Consider the following 13,974-nt stretch of genomic DNA (forward strand, 5'->3'; position numbering starts at 1 on the left):
ACCAAACGTCCGTTCTACCAAACGTCCGTTCGACCAAACGTCCGGTCGACCAAACGTCCGGTCGACCAAACGTCCGGTCGACCAAACGTCCGGTCGACCAAACGTCCGGTCGACCAAACGTCCGGTCGACCAAACGTCCGGTCGACCAAACGTCCGAGTACCCAGCACTGAAGAAAGGGAAAAAAAAGTTATAACAAGGGTGACTTCACGATTTTTCGATTATCACGGCCATGTCTGGTCTACATTAACCGCGATATTTGAGGGATTACTGTTTTGTGTGCCATAAAACGACAAGATCAATTACCCTAAAATGGTAAAATTTAAATGAAAATACATCATCACCATTGCAATTTCAACTTAATTCAGTCAATTTTCAATTTTCTCACCTTGAGCCCTGCTGACCCATGTATACCTGGAGGGCCTATGTCTCCCTTTGGTCCCCTGGGCCCCTAGATAAATGAAAAATATAGAAAGGTGAGTTGGAAGTGAAATGGTCTTAAAAAGCTGACAGTTTTATTAGTACCCGATTAATAGGATAATGATCCTATATGTTGGAAGCAGAAACACTGGCAACATTTCAAGTTATTGCTTAGTTTTACCTGTCCTTGAAGTCCAATGACAGCAAAAACAATTAGAAAAATATGTTATTTTACTGAAAAATTAAGTTTTGCACAGATGTGCAGCGTACATTTCTTGTGAGAATTAAGTGGACATGTCTGTGGAAAAAGTTCTTACCGGAAATCCAGCTTTGCCAGGTAGGCCCTCAGGTCCCTACATAAGATGCACAAACAAGTGTCATATTTATTCATCCATTCATTCATTAATTTACCATATCGCTTAAGTTCACAAGGGTTGCGGGGAGTGCTGGTGCCTATCCCAGCCAACTAGGTGCACCAGGCGGGGGACAGTCTGGATTGGGGGCCAGCCAATCGAAGGAGACGGACAAACATTCATGTTCACACTCATACCTAGGGACAATTTAGAGTGCTCAACCAGCTTACCATGCATGCTTCAGGAATGTGGGAGGAAACTGGAGAACCCAGAGAAAATCTACACAAGCTCAGGGAGAACATGCAAATTCCACACAGGAAGGTTAGAAACTGGGATTGAACCGTCGATCTCAGAAGTGTGAGGCCGGCCCGCCTGCTTTATTTACCACATGGATGAATTGTACGAAGTAGCTTTTAGAACACATGCAGAACCATACATAAATCCAGCTGTCATAATCAACCAAATGCCACAATATTACAAATCAATAGCTGATGCTTTGGGCGGCCCGGCGGCTGAGTGGTTCCAGCGCGTCGGCCTCACAGTGGGAGTCCTGGGTTCAAATCCAGATCGGTCCACCTGTGTGGAGTTTGCATGTTCTCCCCGGGCCTGCGTGGGTTTTCTCTGGGTACTCTGGTTTCCACCAACATTCCAAAGACATGCATGGTAGGCTGATTGGACACTTAGGTATGAGTGTGAGCGTGAACAGTTGTTTGTCTCCTTGTGCCCTGCGATTGGCTGGCCACCAATTCAGGGGGTCCCCCGCCTCTGGCTCGAAGTCAGCTGGGATAGGCTCCAGCACCCCCCGCGACCCTAATGAGGATAAAGCTGTTCAGAAAATGAGATGAGATGAGCTGATGCTTTAGTAGTGTTCGGTATTGGATGGATCTGCCTCAGGACAACAGAGTGATACTGAGGAATATTGAGTGGATATTTCTTGTTATGTTTGAAGAAGTGAGCATAGAAATAAAGAAATCTGCTGACTTTGCATTTGTTAATATTTTTGCTACATACCTCAGGCCCTGGTGGTCCTCTGATCTCAGTGAAGTTGAGTACATGCTCTCTGTCATTCAGGAGGAACTGCAAAATAACATAATAGAAACAGGAATACCTGTTTAAACTTGGAAGCATAAAAAGCCAGAAAAGGTATTTATACTGATGTGTCTTAATTTCCAAAGCAAAAGGAATACTTCTAGGGTTTATGGGATGACGACACATTTTATTAATTAGTTCGATTTTGCGTGTGGTGGTGGTTCTTAACATGCTCCCTCATGATTGAACTTTAGTCTATGTGTCTTCTCGATCAAGGAATTGCTCAAACTTTCCTATAGCTCAAGGGAAAAAAGCAATAGTAAAAAAATAAAGTAAATACTTGTGTAGGTAAAGAATTGGTGTGCATACATCTGTCATATTAATGAAAGTTCCAGGTGGCCCAGGTGGCCCTGGTGGTCCTGTGATGGATAGCCCACGAGTCCCACAATCACCCTGTAAAATAGAGAATATTGTTTGTTGTTGAGAACACTCGTTAGGTCATAATCAATTGGTTTTAATCCTACCTTTTGCCCTTGGTTACCCTTTTCTCCTTTAACCCCCTGCACATAGTGAAAACAGAGTTAGTGAATCTTGAGTGAGCCAGAAAGAACAATTAAATTGTAATACATGATGAAAAAAAGTTTGAAGATAAAGTCAACTAGTTCAATATCAAGAATCTGTGGTTTAAAATAACTCCTGTTAATTGGCATATATTTAGACATGTCAAACAATTTGCTGCTTAGTTCATCTGACAAAAAAATTGACTTTTTCTTGAACTATAGATTGGCGTAGGTTTCATATCTTCAAAACGCACCTGGGAAAATGTGTTACGAACCAATCAAAACAAGGTTTAACTTCAGAGACAAAAGTCAAAAATATTTGTTGGCACTAACCCCACCATGTGAGTCACCAAAAACAACATATCTACAGTATATAATCGTATTTCGGAGCTGCTTTTCTTCATCCGGAACTACGGCTTTGTTCAAGGTGGAAGGAATTCTGAACAGTTCCATCACATTGCTTCCCCACAATCTGACAGATTTTGAGTTTTTAATTTTTTTTTTAAACAGGAGCAGGGAGATTTTGTTATATTAAGATAGATCACACTGATAGACTCCAACCCAAAAGAACCAATAATGTTGTCTACATACCCTTGCACCTGGTAATCCAGCAGGACCTTGCAAACCATCTGTTCCTGGGTCACCTTTCCCACCCTAGAATAAACGAATGAAACCATGAAATGAATTAATAATGAACAATGAATCATTGTCAAATACTTAAAATCTCATCTCATTTTCTGAACTGCTTTATCCTCACTAGGGTCACGGGGGCGCTGGAGCCTATCCCAGCTGACTTCACGTCAGAGGCGGGGGGACACCCTGAATTGGTGGCCAGCCAATCGCAGGGCACAAGGAGATAAACAACCATGCACGCTCACACTCATGCCTAGGTCAATTTAGAGTGTCCAATCAGCCTACCATGCATGTCTTTGGAATGTGGGAGGAAACTGCAGTACCCGGAGAAAACCTACGCAGGCCCAGGGAGAACATGAAAACTCCACACAGGTGGACCAACCTGGATTTGAACCCAGGTCCCCCACTGTGAGGCCAACGTGCTAACCACTCAGCCACCATACTTAAAATAATTTACCAAATCACAGTGGTTGCTGTTTTTTTAATCATTTAAATTGTTAAATGTCCCTCCCTCCCCACAGGCGTGTGAACCACTGCACCATCAGGAGGCCTGAAGACTAATGTATATGATAGTGACTTGGGGCTGGATTGTTTAGGTTATGACTAGCTGAACAACTGTTAAAGTTTAACATTAGTAGATGCCTATCTTGTTGCTGTTATTATTATAATGAAAAATTTTGGAGATTTATACCCCGGCTTCTTCATTATGCTTTATCTGGCTGTTGGGACTCATACATACTTTATTTTTAAAAATGAGTATAGAAGTTTTAGAGAATAAAGAAAAAGAGAATAGAAGTTTTACCTTGATTGAAAGGCCTGGTGGACCCGGGGCTCCATCCTTACCCTATATAAAATAGAGCATTGAAATATACAATAGTGCAATACATAACATATATGAATCATACAACCTTGGGACCTTGTGGACCAGGAAGTCCAGGTGGACCCTAAACAATGGAGTAGACATATGGTAAAATAGAGTAAAAAATAAATAAATAAAAAATCAACCTACAAAATCCCACTGACCTGTGGACCAGGTACTTTTGCTTCAGTGAGTACATCGCTTTTGCCAGATCCCTCCATATCCTAATAGCAAGGTCAAGTGTTATATGAATAGTAGCAGTGAATGTCACTGAGTGAGTGGAGATAACTGAAAATCACCTCAATAAAAAAATTGGTTCCAGCAAGACTGGGGGGACCAGGAGGTCCTGGTGGACCCGGTGGGCCTGTTTTTCCCGGTGGACCACTGGGACCTTGAGGTCCTACAGACCCTGCAATGCCGGTGAACCCACATTCACCCTGAGAAAATTAAGAGGAATCAGGACAACAATTTTAGAGGCATAACGATGCACCAGTCTGTTAGAAATATCCATTAATTGGCTACAGTAGTAAAGATACAAAATACATTTTTAATTTTGCCGAGCACAATTGAATCAATCAGTCGGACTGCAAAACGTTGATCAATATCATCATCTCTCTGATGTGCCATTTTGTCTAAAAGAATGGTTTTCATTCAAATATCTGATATCTTTCAGTAACAAATTGTCGGAAAAGAAATATTTTATCTTTTTATTGCTTTGGTTGAACTCTAAATGATTGTGTTGATTGAGTACATATCATATTAAATCAATCGAAGGCTGGAATGAAATAGGTGGTTTACAACTCTGAGCTTTTAGCTGCCACCTTAACAATGGTATATCACAGTTTAAATCATGGGTCTCTAAACTAAACCGGTCCTCAAGTGCTAAAGCTTTTCATTCCAACCAATGAAGAGGATACATTTTAGCCAATCTGCAGTCTTAAAACTGTAATTAGTTGATTGTAGTCAGGCACTGCTAGTTTCAGAAGAAGTCTCATTGGTTAAACAATCTGAGTTGGATCAATTGGAATAAAAAGCTGGGCCCACTGTGGCCCCTTGTTGAATAGTTTGGACACCTCTAGTTTAAATGTACTACATGAAATAAATATATTTACCTTTGGCCCAGGTGGTCCAGGTAAACCTCTGTTACCCTAAAGATTTAATGGGAAAGGAAAAAAGAGGGTCTGTTTCAAAATGACTGTAATATAGCAGGAATGCATGCTGTATAGAACAGCTTCAAGAAGTGTAATCCCTTTTGTATTTTTCATATAAGCAGAAATGTTATGTGCATTAGGGCTGAGTGATATTGAAAAAAAACAGACAGATTTTTTGGGGTGTTTGCGATATAATGCGAATAAGCGGTATGGAAAACTAATGAATAAATATTGCGATGTACATGGGGGGATTCCCCAATTTGTATGGGGGGGACAGCTAAGGCATCACCACCAACGAGTGCCGAATTCAAACATGCAATAGCGGCACACTTTTGATGTGTCCAAGATCTATTCATCATTTAATGAGCAGCTGTCACCACTCGTTTATGTCATGCAGTGGCAGCTTAAAATGTTATTGTCACCAGGGAGAGAGAGAGAGACAAAGGTGCTCATTAAAAGAGCAGATACGTCTCCCGAACAATGACCTTTAATGTGCATTTATTTTTAGCATACCTTTTCCCCAATAGTTCCAGGAAGGCCAGGAGCTCCGTCAAGTCCAGCTCGACCCTAATCAAACAAACACAGGCTGTAATTGAGCACACTGTGAGAAAATTTAAATGAACAAATAAAGAACATGATGAGAAGCTGTTTGTTGAACCCTCAGCCATTCACATGTGAGGCCACATCCAAGTTTCAGTTTGTTCAAAGGAATACTCAACTTGCCAATATTGCCCACTAGAATTGAGGTGTTTCATGAAACAAGAGGAAATGAGTGATCACACTGAACCAAAAATGGAACATTTTTTGCCATAATTTTTCATGAACTGCCCTCTTAAGATGTAAAACTATATTTTCGCTATGTAAATAAAATGCCAATTTCCTAATTTGGTTTAGATTATTTTTCTAAATGTATCTTAATCTTCTCTTTTGCTGACATAAAAGTGTGTCAACCAAATCATAATTCTACTGAAGGCCATTATGTCAGCCGAAATAACTAACGCATTATCTGCAAAAACGATGTATTACGTATTTATCGATTATTTATTTATCATCACTATATATTGATTTTCTCAGTTTGTTTGTTTGTTGTTCAGTCCACAGACTTCGAATTAGAATTTATTTTTTAAAATGTTTCATATAATGAAAGAAAAAACAGTGAATAACTATTTTCAATAGCTTTTTTATTCATTTAAAATGAAAAAAACAAAGTACTAGGATTGCTAAATATTGTCTTTTTTGTTTTTTTATTTAAAAGTGAAGACATTACATTTTGTCTTTCTTCATTTTTCATCTTATTTTTATATTTATCGTATTTTCCCCATTATAACGTCTTGACAGTAAGAAAACAACAATTACTGGATGAATTAATTCCTTATGATATTGACCCTAATCATGTGCTTTTGATTCATACAGTATCTCAGAAATACCACATGCCATGATTTTTCTTAAGATTTTCCCTTCATTTGCACTCCCTATTAAAACCATGAATATGGAGGTGAAAATTGTGCATCAGGTGGCGGCTTGTACGCGAGAAATTGAAAAATTAAACGATTTTAAGGCCATTTCAAGGATGCGTCTTATACACGGGGCGGCTGATATACGTGTAAATATGGTAGTGATGGTTGATTCTCATTCTATTGGAAAGATGACAACTCATCAAAGATTGGATTTACCACTGTGTTCAGAAACACTTCATTCCCTGGCAGACTAAAATGTGGGCTTAATCGTCTTCATAATGTTTTCCTTTTCAGTATGCCTCGTAACAATGTGTTCACTGAGAACTTTGATATTTGCGTAAAAGTTGAATTACAGAGAAGCAAAACTGATGTTTGAATTGTGATAGCATGCATGTTTGTGTTCAGTTCCATTCAAGTGAAGTCATTCAGCAAAAAATGTCAAACCAGTCGGATCATCACAGGGTAGAAAATTGATGATGGTTTTCACATTTTTGCAAAGAGGCAGACCCCTTTGTTGGGGAAGAAAAGACCCAGTGGTCAGGTCGAAGTTAACATAAAATCCATAGAAAGAGAGGTTTCAGTCTTTAGCCAGAGTACTGAGGCAAGGAACATTGCTCATAATATTTTTACACAACTAAATGGTAACTTATGTTATCAAACAAGCATAAATGAAGAAACATGCTGACTCAGTGAACTGGCTTTAGACTGTAATACTGCATTATGGTTTGCTGGTTGATCAAACAAACCATTAAATGTATACCTCGCCTGATACCCAAACAGAGCCCAGATCAAGCCCAGTCCCAGAAGCAAAACCGGACTCAGAATCAGAACTGAAACCCGAGCCAAGGTCAGAGTACAACTCTGCACTCAAACCTGAACCACCAGACCCAGAACCACTAAACCAATCCTTAAATATCTGCAACAGAGTGAAGAGAAGGTGGAAATGTTCCATGTGACAAGTAGACAAGGGGAATGAGGTGGGGGACAATAAAGAAGGAACAGCTAGTATTTAACATAAGACAACTTCAATAAATTGAAGCAAAGGAAAGAGTTACAAAACGATACACAACATTTGTTCACTAATTTTTGCAGTAACTTGTAGCAAGAATACATTAAATGTTACAGCACTATTCATAACTGATTAACACTGTAATGTATTTTTATTTTTAGGTGACTTACTGGTATTCCTGGTTGGCCTTTGACTCCATTTTTACCGGGGGGACCATGGGGGCCAGCATGTGTGTGAGCAAAGCCATCAGGTATGTCAGCTGATGAAGGGTTGTTCCCTGCAGGCCCAGGTGGTCCTGGAGGCCCAGGTGGTCCAGGAGGACCCTGGAGAATAAAGTTATACTCATTTACCTGTGCCAGTACTCAACTACGGCTATTGGATTTTACAGCTCCAAGTAATTTTACCCTGATCAGCTCAGTGTCACTGTCCAGGTCTTCAAACCCAGAACCCAGCGCATCTTCTCCATACTAGAGAATAATACAGAATACACGCCCAGGCACATGAGATACACAGATATGCACAGCCAGCAGACACTGTTAGTAATCCTATTTATATTTCTAGATCAGTGTTTCCCAACTACTGTGCCGCGAGCGATGGTCAGGTGTGCCGCCAGAAATGACCTACTATGAAGTCGTACATTGTAATATTACGAGAGAAAAATTTTAATTTACAGGATTCAAATATGACAAAGAATAAGCCAATATTTTAATATTAGAAGATTAAAATGGTAATGTTAGCACATTAAAGTCGTTTCGTTGCTTGTTTTTAATGTAATGTGAAACAGATGTTTGGCTTCAAGGGCATACATTTTTGCCGACTTGAAGTCTGTGTGACCACAAAACTGCTTTTCGCGTAATATTAAAAAATTGAAGTAATCTTGGGAGAAAAAGTAATACAATTATGAGAAAATTGGTACATTACGCATTTTTACATCACGTGATTGGCAATGTCAAGTCGGTGTGAAAAATTTGATATTGAAATACTTTCTTGTCTTTCTTGAAATAGAATGACTTTATATTTTAAATTTAGGTGACACAGTTTTTAAAATAGAAGAATTTCATATGGTGGTGTGCCTTGGGATTTTTGCAAAACGAAAAGTGGACCGCAACTAAAAAAAACAGTTGTTCTGAAACATTGATTTGGCATATCTTATTACTTATCACATACTATAACTTATATGTTAACAATACAGTGCTTACAGGTACACTTCGTGATTTGAGAGGTCCAGGTGGACCAGGTAGGCCGGGTGGGCCTGGTAATCCAACTCCAGACTCTCCCTGTAGGAAGAATAACATAAAAATGTACATTTTTGAAGAAATGGAACAAGGCATTTCTATTTTAAGGTGAAATTGCATTACTATTTTTCTTTTTTCAATTTAATGAAAATATTTTTTCAGCTTCAACTTAAATATATGGAATGGATTTTCAGTCCAAATTTGAAGTGGATAGAATGTGTGGCAAACTAATTTAAAAGTAGAAGCATGAAAAGAGGCACGTGATTGGAGGTCATACAACCATACATTACATTCTTGTGTTAGTCCAATAAATAACTGCAACGTTAACATTATAAAAAGCTTTTTAATTATTAAATTAAATTGAAAAATGAGGTGGCCCATGCACATTCGCTTCAGTTTTGAGATTGAGGGTTCAATTCCAGGTGGGTTCCGACTTTCCCGTGTGGAGTTTGCATGTTCTCCCTGGGCTTGTGTGGGTTTTATCCAGTTATTGTGGTTTCCTCCCACATCCCGAAAACAAGCATGCTAAGCTGGTTGAACACTTTAAATCACAGGTGTCAAAGTGGCGGCCCGGGGGCCAAATCTGGCCCGCCGCATCATTTGGTGTGGCCCGGGAAACATAAAGTGCCGAAACATGAGTGCCGACTTTCTGTTTTAGGATCAAATTAAAATGAAGAGTATAGATGTATATTAAATTTCCTGATTTTACCCCCTTTTAAATCAATAATTGTAATTTTTTAATCAATTTTTTCCGTGTTTTTAGTTCAAAAATCATTTTGTAAAATCTAAAAATATATATATAAAAAAAGGTAAAATAAACATCGTTTTAGATCTATAAAAAAACTGAATATTCAGGGATTTTAATCCAGTTCTTTTAATCCATTTACAAAAAAAAATCTAAATATAATATCTAAAATGGTCTGGGCCACGTGAAATCAAGTTGACGTTAAAGCGGGCCGCAAACCAACACGAGTCTGACACCCCTGCTCTAAATTGTCCCTAGCTATGAGTGAAAGCGTGGATGGTTGTTCGTCTCAATGTGCGCTGCAATGGGCTGGCAACCAATTCAGGGTGTCTACCACCTGGAGCCTATAGTTAGCTGTGATAGCTTCCAGCAATCCTGTGACACTTGTGAGGATAAGCGGTACAGAAAAGGAATAAAATCAATTTAAATATAAAAAGAATCCCTGGTCTCGACTCTCCTAAGTCTAACCCTGTCAGGTAGAAGTTAAGCAACATTAACCACTGTTAAAGGAAATGGACTAAAGCCCATTCATTGGTGCAAATGAGTCGGTGATGTTTACGCAAGCAGCACATTTCGCACTCTTCCCAAAGGGCATATGTACCTCGCCTGCCTACGAAATTACAAAAACCTAGTGTAAAACACTCCTTCACATGATACACACTTGCACTGGTCCATAAAAAAGTACTCTGAAAGTTAGTTTTTACTATACTTTAAGTGTATGCAGTCTGCTTCGTTGTGACAATAATTTCAAACATTTTAACCATGCCTTTCAATAAGTTTTTCTTTCTCTTTCAATGTTACATTTAGAAGAGAATGTGCAAGACACTTTGGAAACAAAATGGTTTTGAACAGGCTTTGTGTTTTTCATGGAAAGAATAGGTAACATGACAAATAAAAGCCAATTCATTTTACCTTCTCTCCTTTCATGCCAGCATCTCCATTCAAACCTGGAAATCCTTGGGGTCCTCTCTGACCCTGAAAGTTTCATTATTGATTAAACTATAAAGCACATCAAAGATGACAAAAGAAAAACTTAAAAAAAAATCTTACTACATCTCCATTGTCCCCCTTCATTCCCTGTAAAATACAGAAATACATTGCATTTATTCATCTTAATGTATATCTGAAAACTTGGGGTATATCTTTATGGATATCATGTGCGCAAATACTAGATTTTCCTGATTTGGTTTCAAGCACAAAACAAGACTGGCACTTGGATTGGAACATTTTATGATGACTTGCTACAAAGAGTTTAGAGCAACAAAAACTCTCATCACTCACGAATTGCAGGATCTTTTAAAAGACAAAAATCGCCCATTGGAGAGTGCGACATTTCAGAGAATAAGAGGAACCGCAGCACAATTTTAAACCCTGTGGTGAAAATCTTGAAAATAAACACCTCTTTGGACTTGATGCACTGACCTGCTGTCCATTTCTCCCTGGAATTCCAGGGATTCCTGGTTCTCCTTTTGGACCCCCTGGTCCTGGTTCAATTTGCCCAGGCAAAAGAGTGGGCCCAGGGGGGCCTGGTGAACCTGGTATTCCAGAATCCCCTGGCTCTCCTTTTAAGGTGTGCTTGACAAGAACCTAAGAGTTAAATAGATTGATATTTTTACAACAGGTGAACACACAATTTAAAGGAAAGATTAGAAATATTAATATTCTATATTAATCTGAATTTACATCTTCAGGTACTTCCCCAGGCTCGTCTGTCTGCTGAGAACCTAAAAATGGCAATGTACAAAATTATGACCAGTATACACAATTATTAATTACAATAGAATCATAATTTTAGAGGGCATCATGATTAATAAATAAAAGGACAAATACACTATAAGATGTCACAGTTATGCCTTTTACCATTTTGCAAGAACTCTTTGGTTTCCACTGAGGTCTGGTGATTTGAATTTTTTTCACTCTCCACCTTTGGAACCTCTGTTGGTGGTGCAATTATTGGAATAGTGTTTTTCTGCAAGAAATTAGAAACAATTTTAAATTTGTCATAGTATAAAAAGCAATAAACAATCAAAAAGTTTGTTCAGTATTGATACTTCTTAACAGACTGACTGTATGTGTAAGCTAGACAAAAGAACAGTTTGCACCAGTTTTACATTTAAATTAAAATAGCATAGAAATCTCACATCAATTTTGGATACATACACAGTGTTAGGAAAGCCAGACAAAATATTGCACTCTAGCATTTCTGTCTTCTTTCAAATCAAAGCTATTGATGTTCTGACTCAGTGAAAACTGAATTTCTTTTGAGGCTTCAAGGACAGTCTGTTTCATGGGATGTTTAGAGTCAAGCTGACTTCACAGATGTGGGAGGAAGAGAGATGACAAACAGGCAAGTATTTACTTGGATCTGGGTTCTTTTAGATCATACAAAAAGTTTTAATTTATAGCATTACCTGACAAAGCCAGGCAATCATCACTTACTAATTCATGTAGCTGAGCTGAATTGCAAAGCTTGCTACCATGTATTTATGTTTTTGAAGCCCATTATTACAGTTATAGTACTTCTACTCACGAAATTAATTGGTTCCAGAACTTTTTCCGTAACTTGAAAATTTCGTAAGTAGAGGTGTACTTTATGTGTAAATTCTCTAATTCGTTCCACGGTCCTCACACAACTACCAACTAAACCCTTTAAAATTAGTCAAAGTGTCCCAATTTTGTATGAAAGATGTGAGGAAACACACAAAAATGAGAGAAAATTATGAGGACATTATTTTTAAAAAGATAAAGCATATGAAAATGTGCCCTGCGCCGCTGAAACAGTTTTCTCCATGGCCGTTATACTGGGAGACGTAATACATGTTTGTGCGCCAGGTGGCGGCAAGAGCCCATTCTAGCCGGAAGCCGTCCACTTTGTAGTACATTCTAGACTTTTACTTGTGCCCTGTGTGTGTGTGAAAATATGTGCTGCATCACATTTGTATGCTTTTTAATCGCTTAATAAGGGGAATTCAAAATGAAATAACGGATAAGGAAATGCATTTACTTTTTAAGGGATTTCGTAACTTGGATCTTTTTCATATCTTGAGTCACTATAAAAAAAATTCGTAAGTAGAGGTATGACTGTATTATGATGAATAATGGAATGTACCTTACACTCCATATCTAAATATTGGTTGGATTGTATTCGTTAGTCAAGAATTGAATGCTTTTATTGTCATTTTAGAACTATAATGAGATTTAAAGCTTTCACCACATAGGGCACTAATAACAACAACAAACAGACAAATAAATAATCAATAAATAAGAAGTAAGTAAATACGTGAGATTAGCACAGCAGAGAGAAAGACAACCACGTCTACTTGTAAAAATAAATTGTTATAACAGCAATCATCACAGTTGAAATGATGATTTGATCTGAATCATAGTCAAATGGCAGTGAATGAGTAAACATTCATGTAGTGTCCCTAAAAATGTAATTTAAAATAACTTTCAATTACCTGTGGAGCTTGGTGTATATTTGCTTCTGTTTTCTTTATTTCTTCTTCTGTCTCTCTGTTATCAACACCATCATCACCACTGGTGTACCCAGAAGCCTTCAACAACATTTGTATATTATTATTATTATTGGATTCAATAATATATATTTTATATATACAATAATATTTCTGCAAAACAATGTCATGGCAGTCATTTGGAACTTGAGGAATTTAATAAATATAATGAATCTCACTATTTATGCACACAGAAATTCTTCTATGGTATTGGTTTTCAGGTGAAATATATATTTCTTATAATTGGATTAGGGTCATCTGATCACTTGGAGAACTACTGCATATATGTATGTTTTGTACTTTGTGTACTTCTCACATCTGGATCATCATCCTCGCACTGTTCCTCAGCTGCTCTGGGATCATCTTTGATTACCAGTTGCTGAATGACTCCCTGTAGAGAAGTTAAAGAGACTGATGAATGGTAAATGGTAATGGTAAAAAGTATAGTATAGTAAGTATACATACGATGAAGGCTTCTTTTAGAATACATCCTAGAATAGAAAGTATTTTCTCTGTTCTTCAGCAGCAATGTGTCTTAAGAAGCAAAGGTTTGACATGGCTGTTGCTCAAGAATTTAGTTCATGTAGCATCTGATATTTCAATCAGTGCTTACTAAATGCATGTATACATTTTGTGTTTAATAGGTGTAGTTGAGATCAAAGTAAAATTTGTAGTAACATGGAATTCACGTGCATGTTCCTTCTAATATTGGCATTACATGTGTGGGTGTGTATATGTATATTTTTATGTTTTCATGCAGCCCGGCGGTGTGAGTGGTTAGCACGTCGGCCTCACAGCTCTGGGGCCCTAGGTTCAAATTGGTTTTCTCTGGGTACTCCAGTTGAATGAATATGGTTTTACGATAGATTTAATATCTTTGGGTTGATTTGTAAATTATCTTCAGAAAAAAACCTTTAATTTCTAAAAATTTGAATGTTTTGACTGCTAAACCATTGATATTCCTTTTCGTCATTCATTACGTACAAACATACTAATTCTCTTGAAGGAAAATG

At 37.9% G+C, this 13,974-nt stretch overlaps 1 protein-coding gene across 5 annotated transcripts in view; it reads right to left on the reverse strand.

Annotated features, from left to right (window-relative positions):
* Nucleotides 1-13,974, reverse strand: part of col15a1b (collagen, type XV, alpha 1b) — a 52,761-nt gene that overhangs the window by 11,674 nt on the left and 27,113 nt on the right. For 4 of the 5 annotated variants that reach the window (XM_077615965.1, XM_077615963.1, XM_077615962.1 and 1 more), the window contains 23 exons: nt 13,278-13,352; nt 12,908-13,003; nt 11,310-11,418; nt 11,133-11,173; nt 10,872-11,036; nt 10,500-10,526; nt 10,362-10,424; nt 8,669-8,746; nt 7,874-7,936; nt 7,640-7,792; nt 7,221-7,376; nt 5,517-5,570; nt 4,965-5,000; nt 4,152-4,289; nt 4,017-4,076; nt 3,902-3,937; nt 3,796-3,837; nt 2,952-3,014; nt 2,325-2,360; nt 2,170-2,253; nt 1,783-1,848; nt 736-771; nt 387-449 (listed from right to left, as the gene is read on the reverse strand). In XM_077615965.1, coding sequence (XP_077472091.1) covers nt 387-449; nt 736-771; nt 1,783-1,848; nt 2,170-2,253; nt 2,325-2,360; nt 2,952-3,014; nt 3,796-3,837; nt 3,902-3,937; nt 4,017-4,076; nt 4,152-4,289; nt 4,965-5,000; nt 5,517-5,570; nt 7,221-7,376; nt 7,640-7,792; nt 7,874-7,936; nt 8,669-8,746; nt 10,362-10,424; nt 10,500-10,526; nt 10,872-11,036; nt 11,133-11,173; nt 11,310-11,418; nt 12,908-13,003; nt 13,278-13,352 — 1,740 coding nt within the window. The remainder of the gene's footprint in view (nt 1-386; nt 450-735; nt 772-1,782; nt 1,849-2,169; nt 2,254-2,324; nt 2,361-2,951; nt 3,015-3,795; nt 3,838-3,901; nt 3,938-4,016; nt 4,077-4,151; nt 4,290-4,964; nt 5,001-5,516; nt 5,571-7,220; nt 7,377-7,639; nt 7,793-7,873; nt 7,937-8,668; nt 8,747-10,361; nt 10,425-10,499; nt 10,527-10,871; nt 11,037-11,132; nt 11,174-11,309; nt 11,419-12,907; nt 13,004-13,277; nt 13,353-13,974) is intronic. The other variant, XM_077615964.1, reaches the window with a different exon arrangement.

Source organism: Stigmatopora argus, chromosome 12 (genome assembly GCF_051989625.1).
Source record: "Stigmatopora argus isolate UIUO_Sarg chromosome 12, RoL_Sarg_1.0, whole genome shotgun sequence".
Lineage (NCBI taxonomy): Eukaryota > Metazoa > Chordata > Actinopteri > Syngnathiformes > Syngnathidae > Stigmatopora > Stigmatopora argus.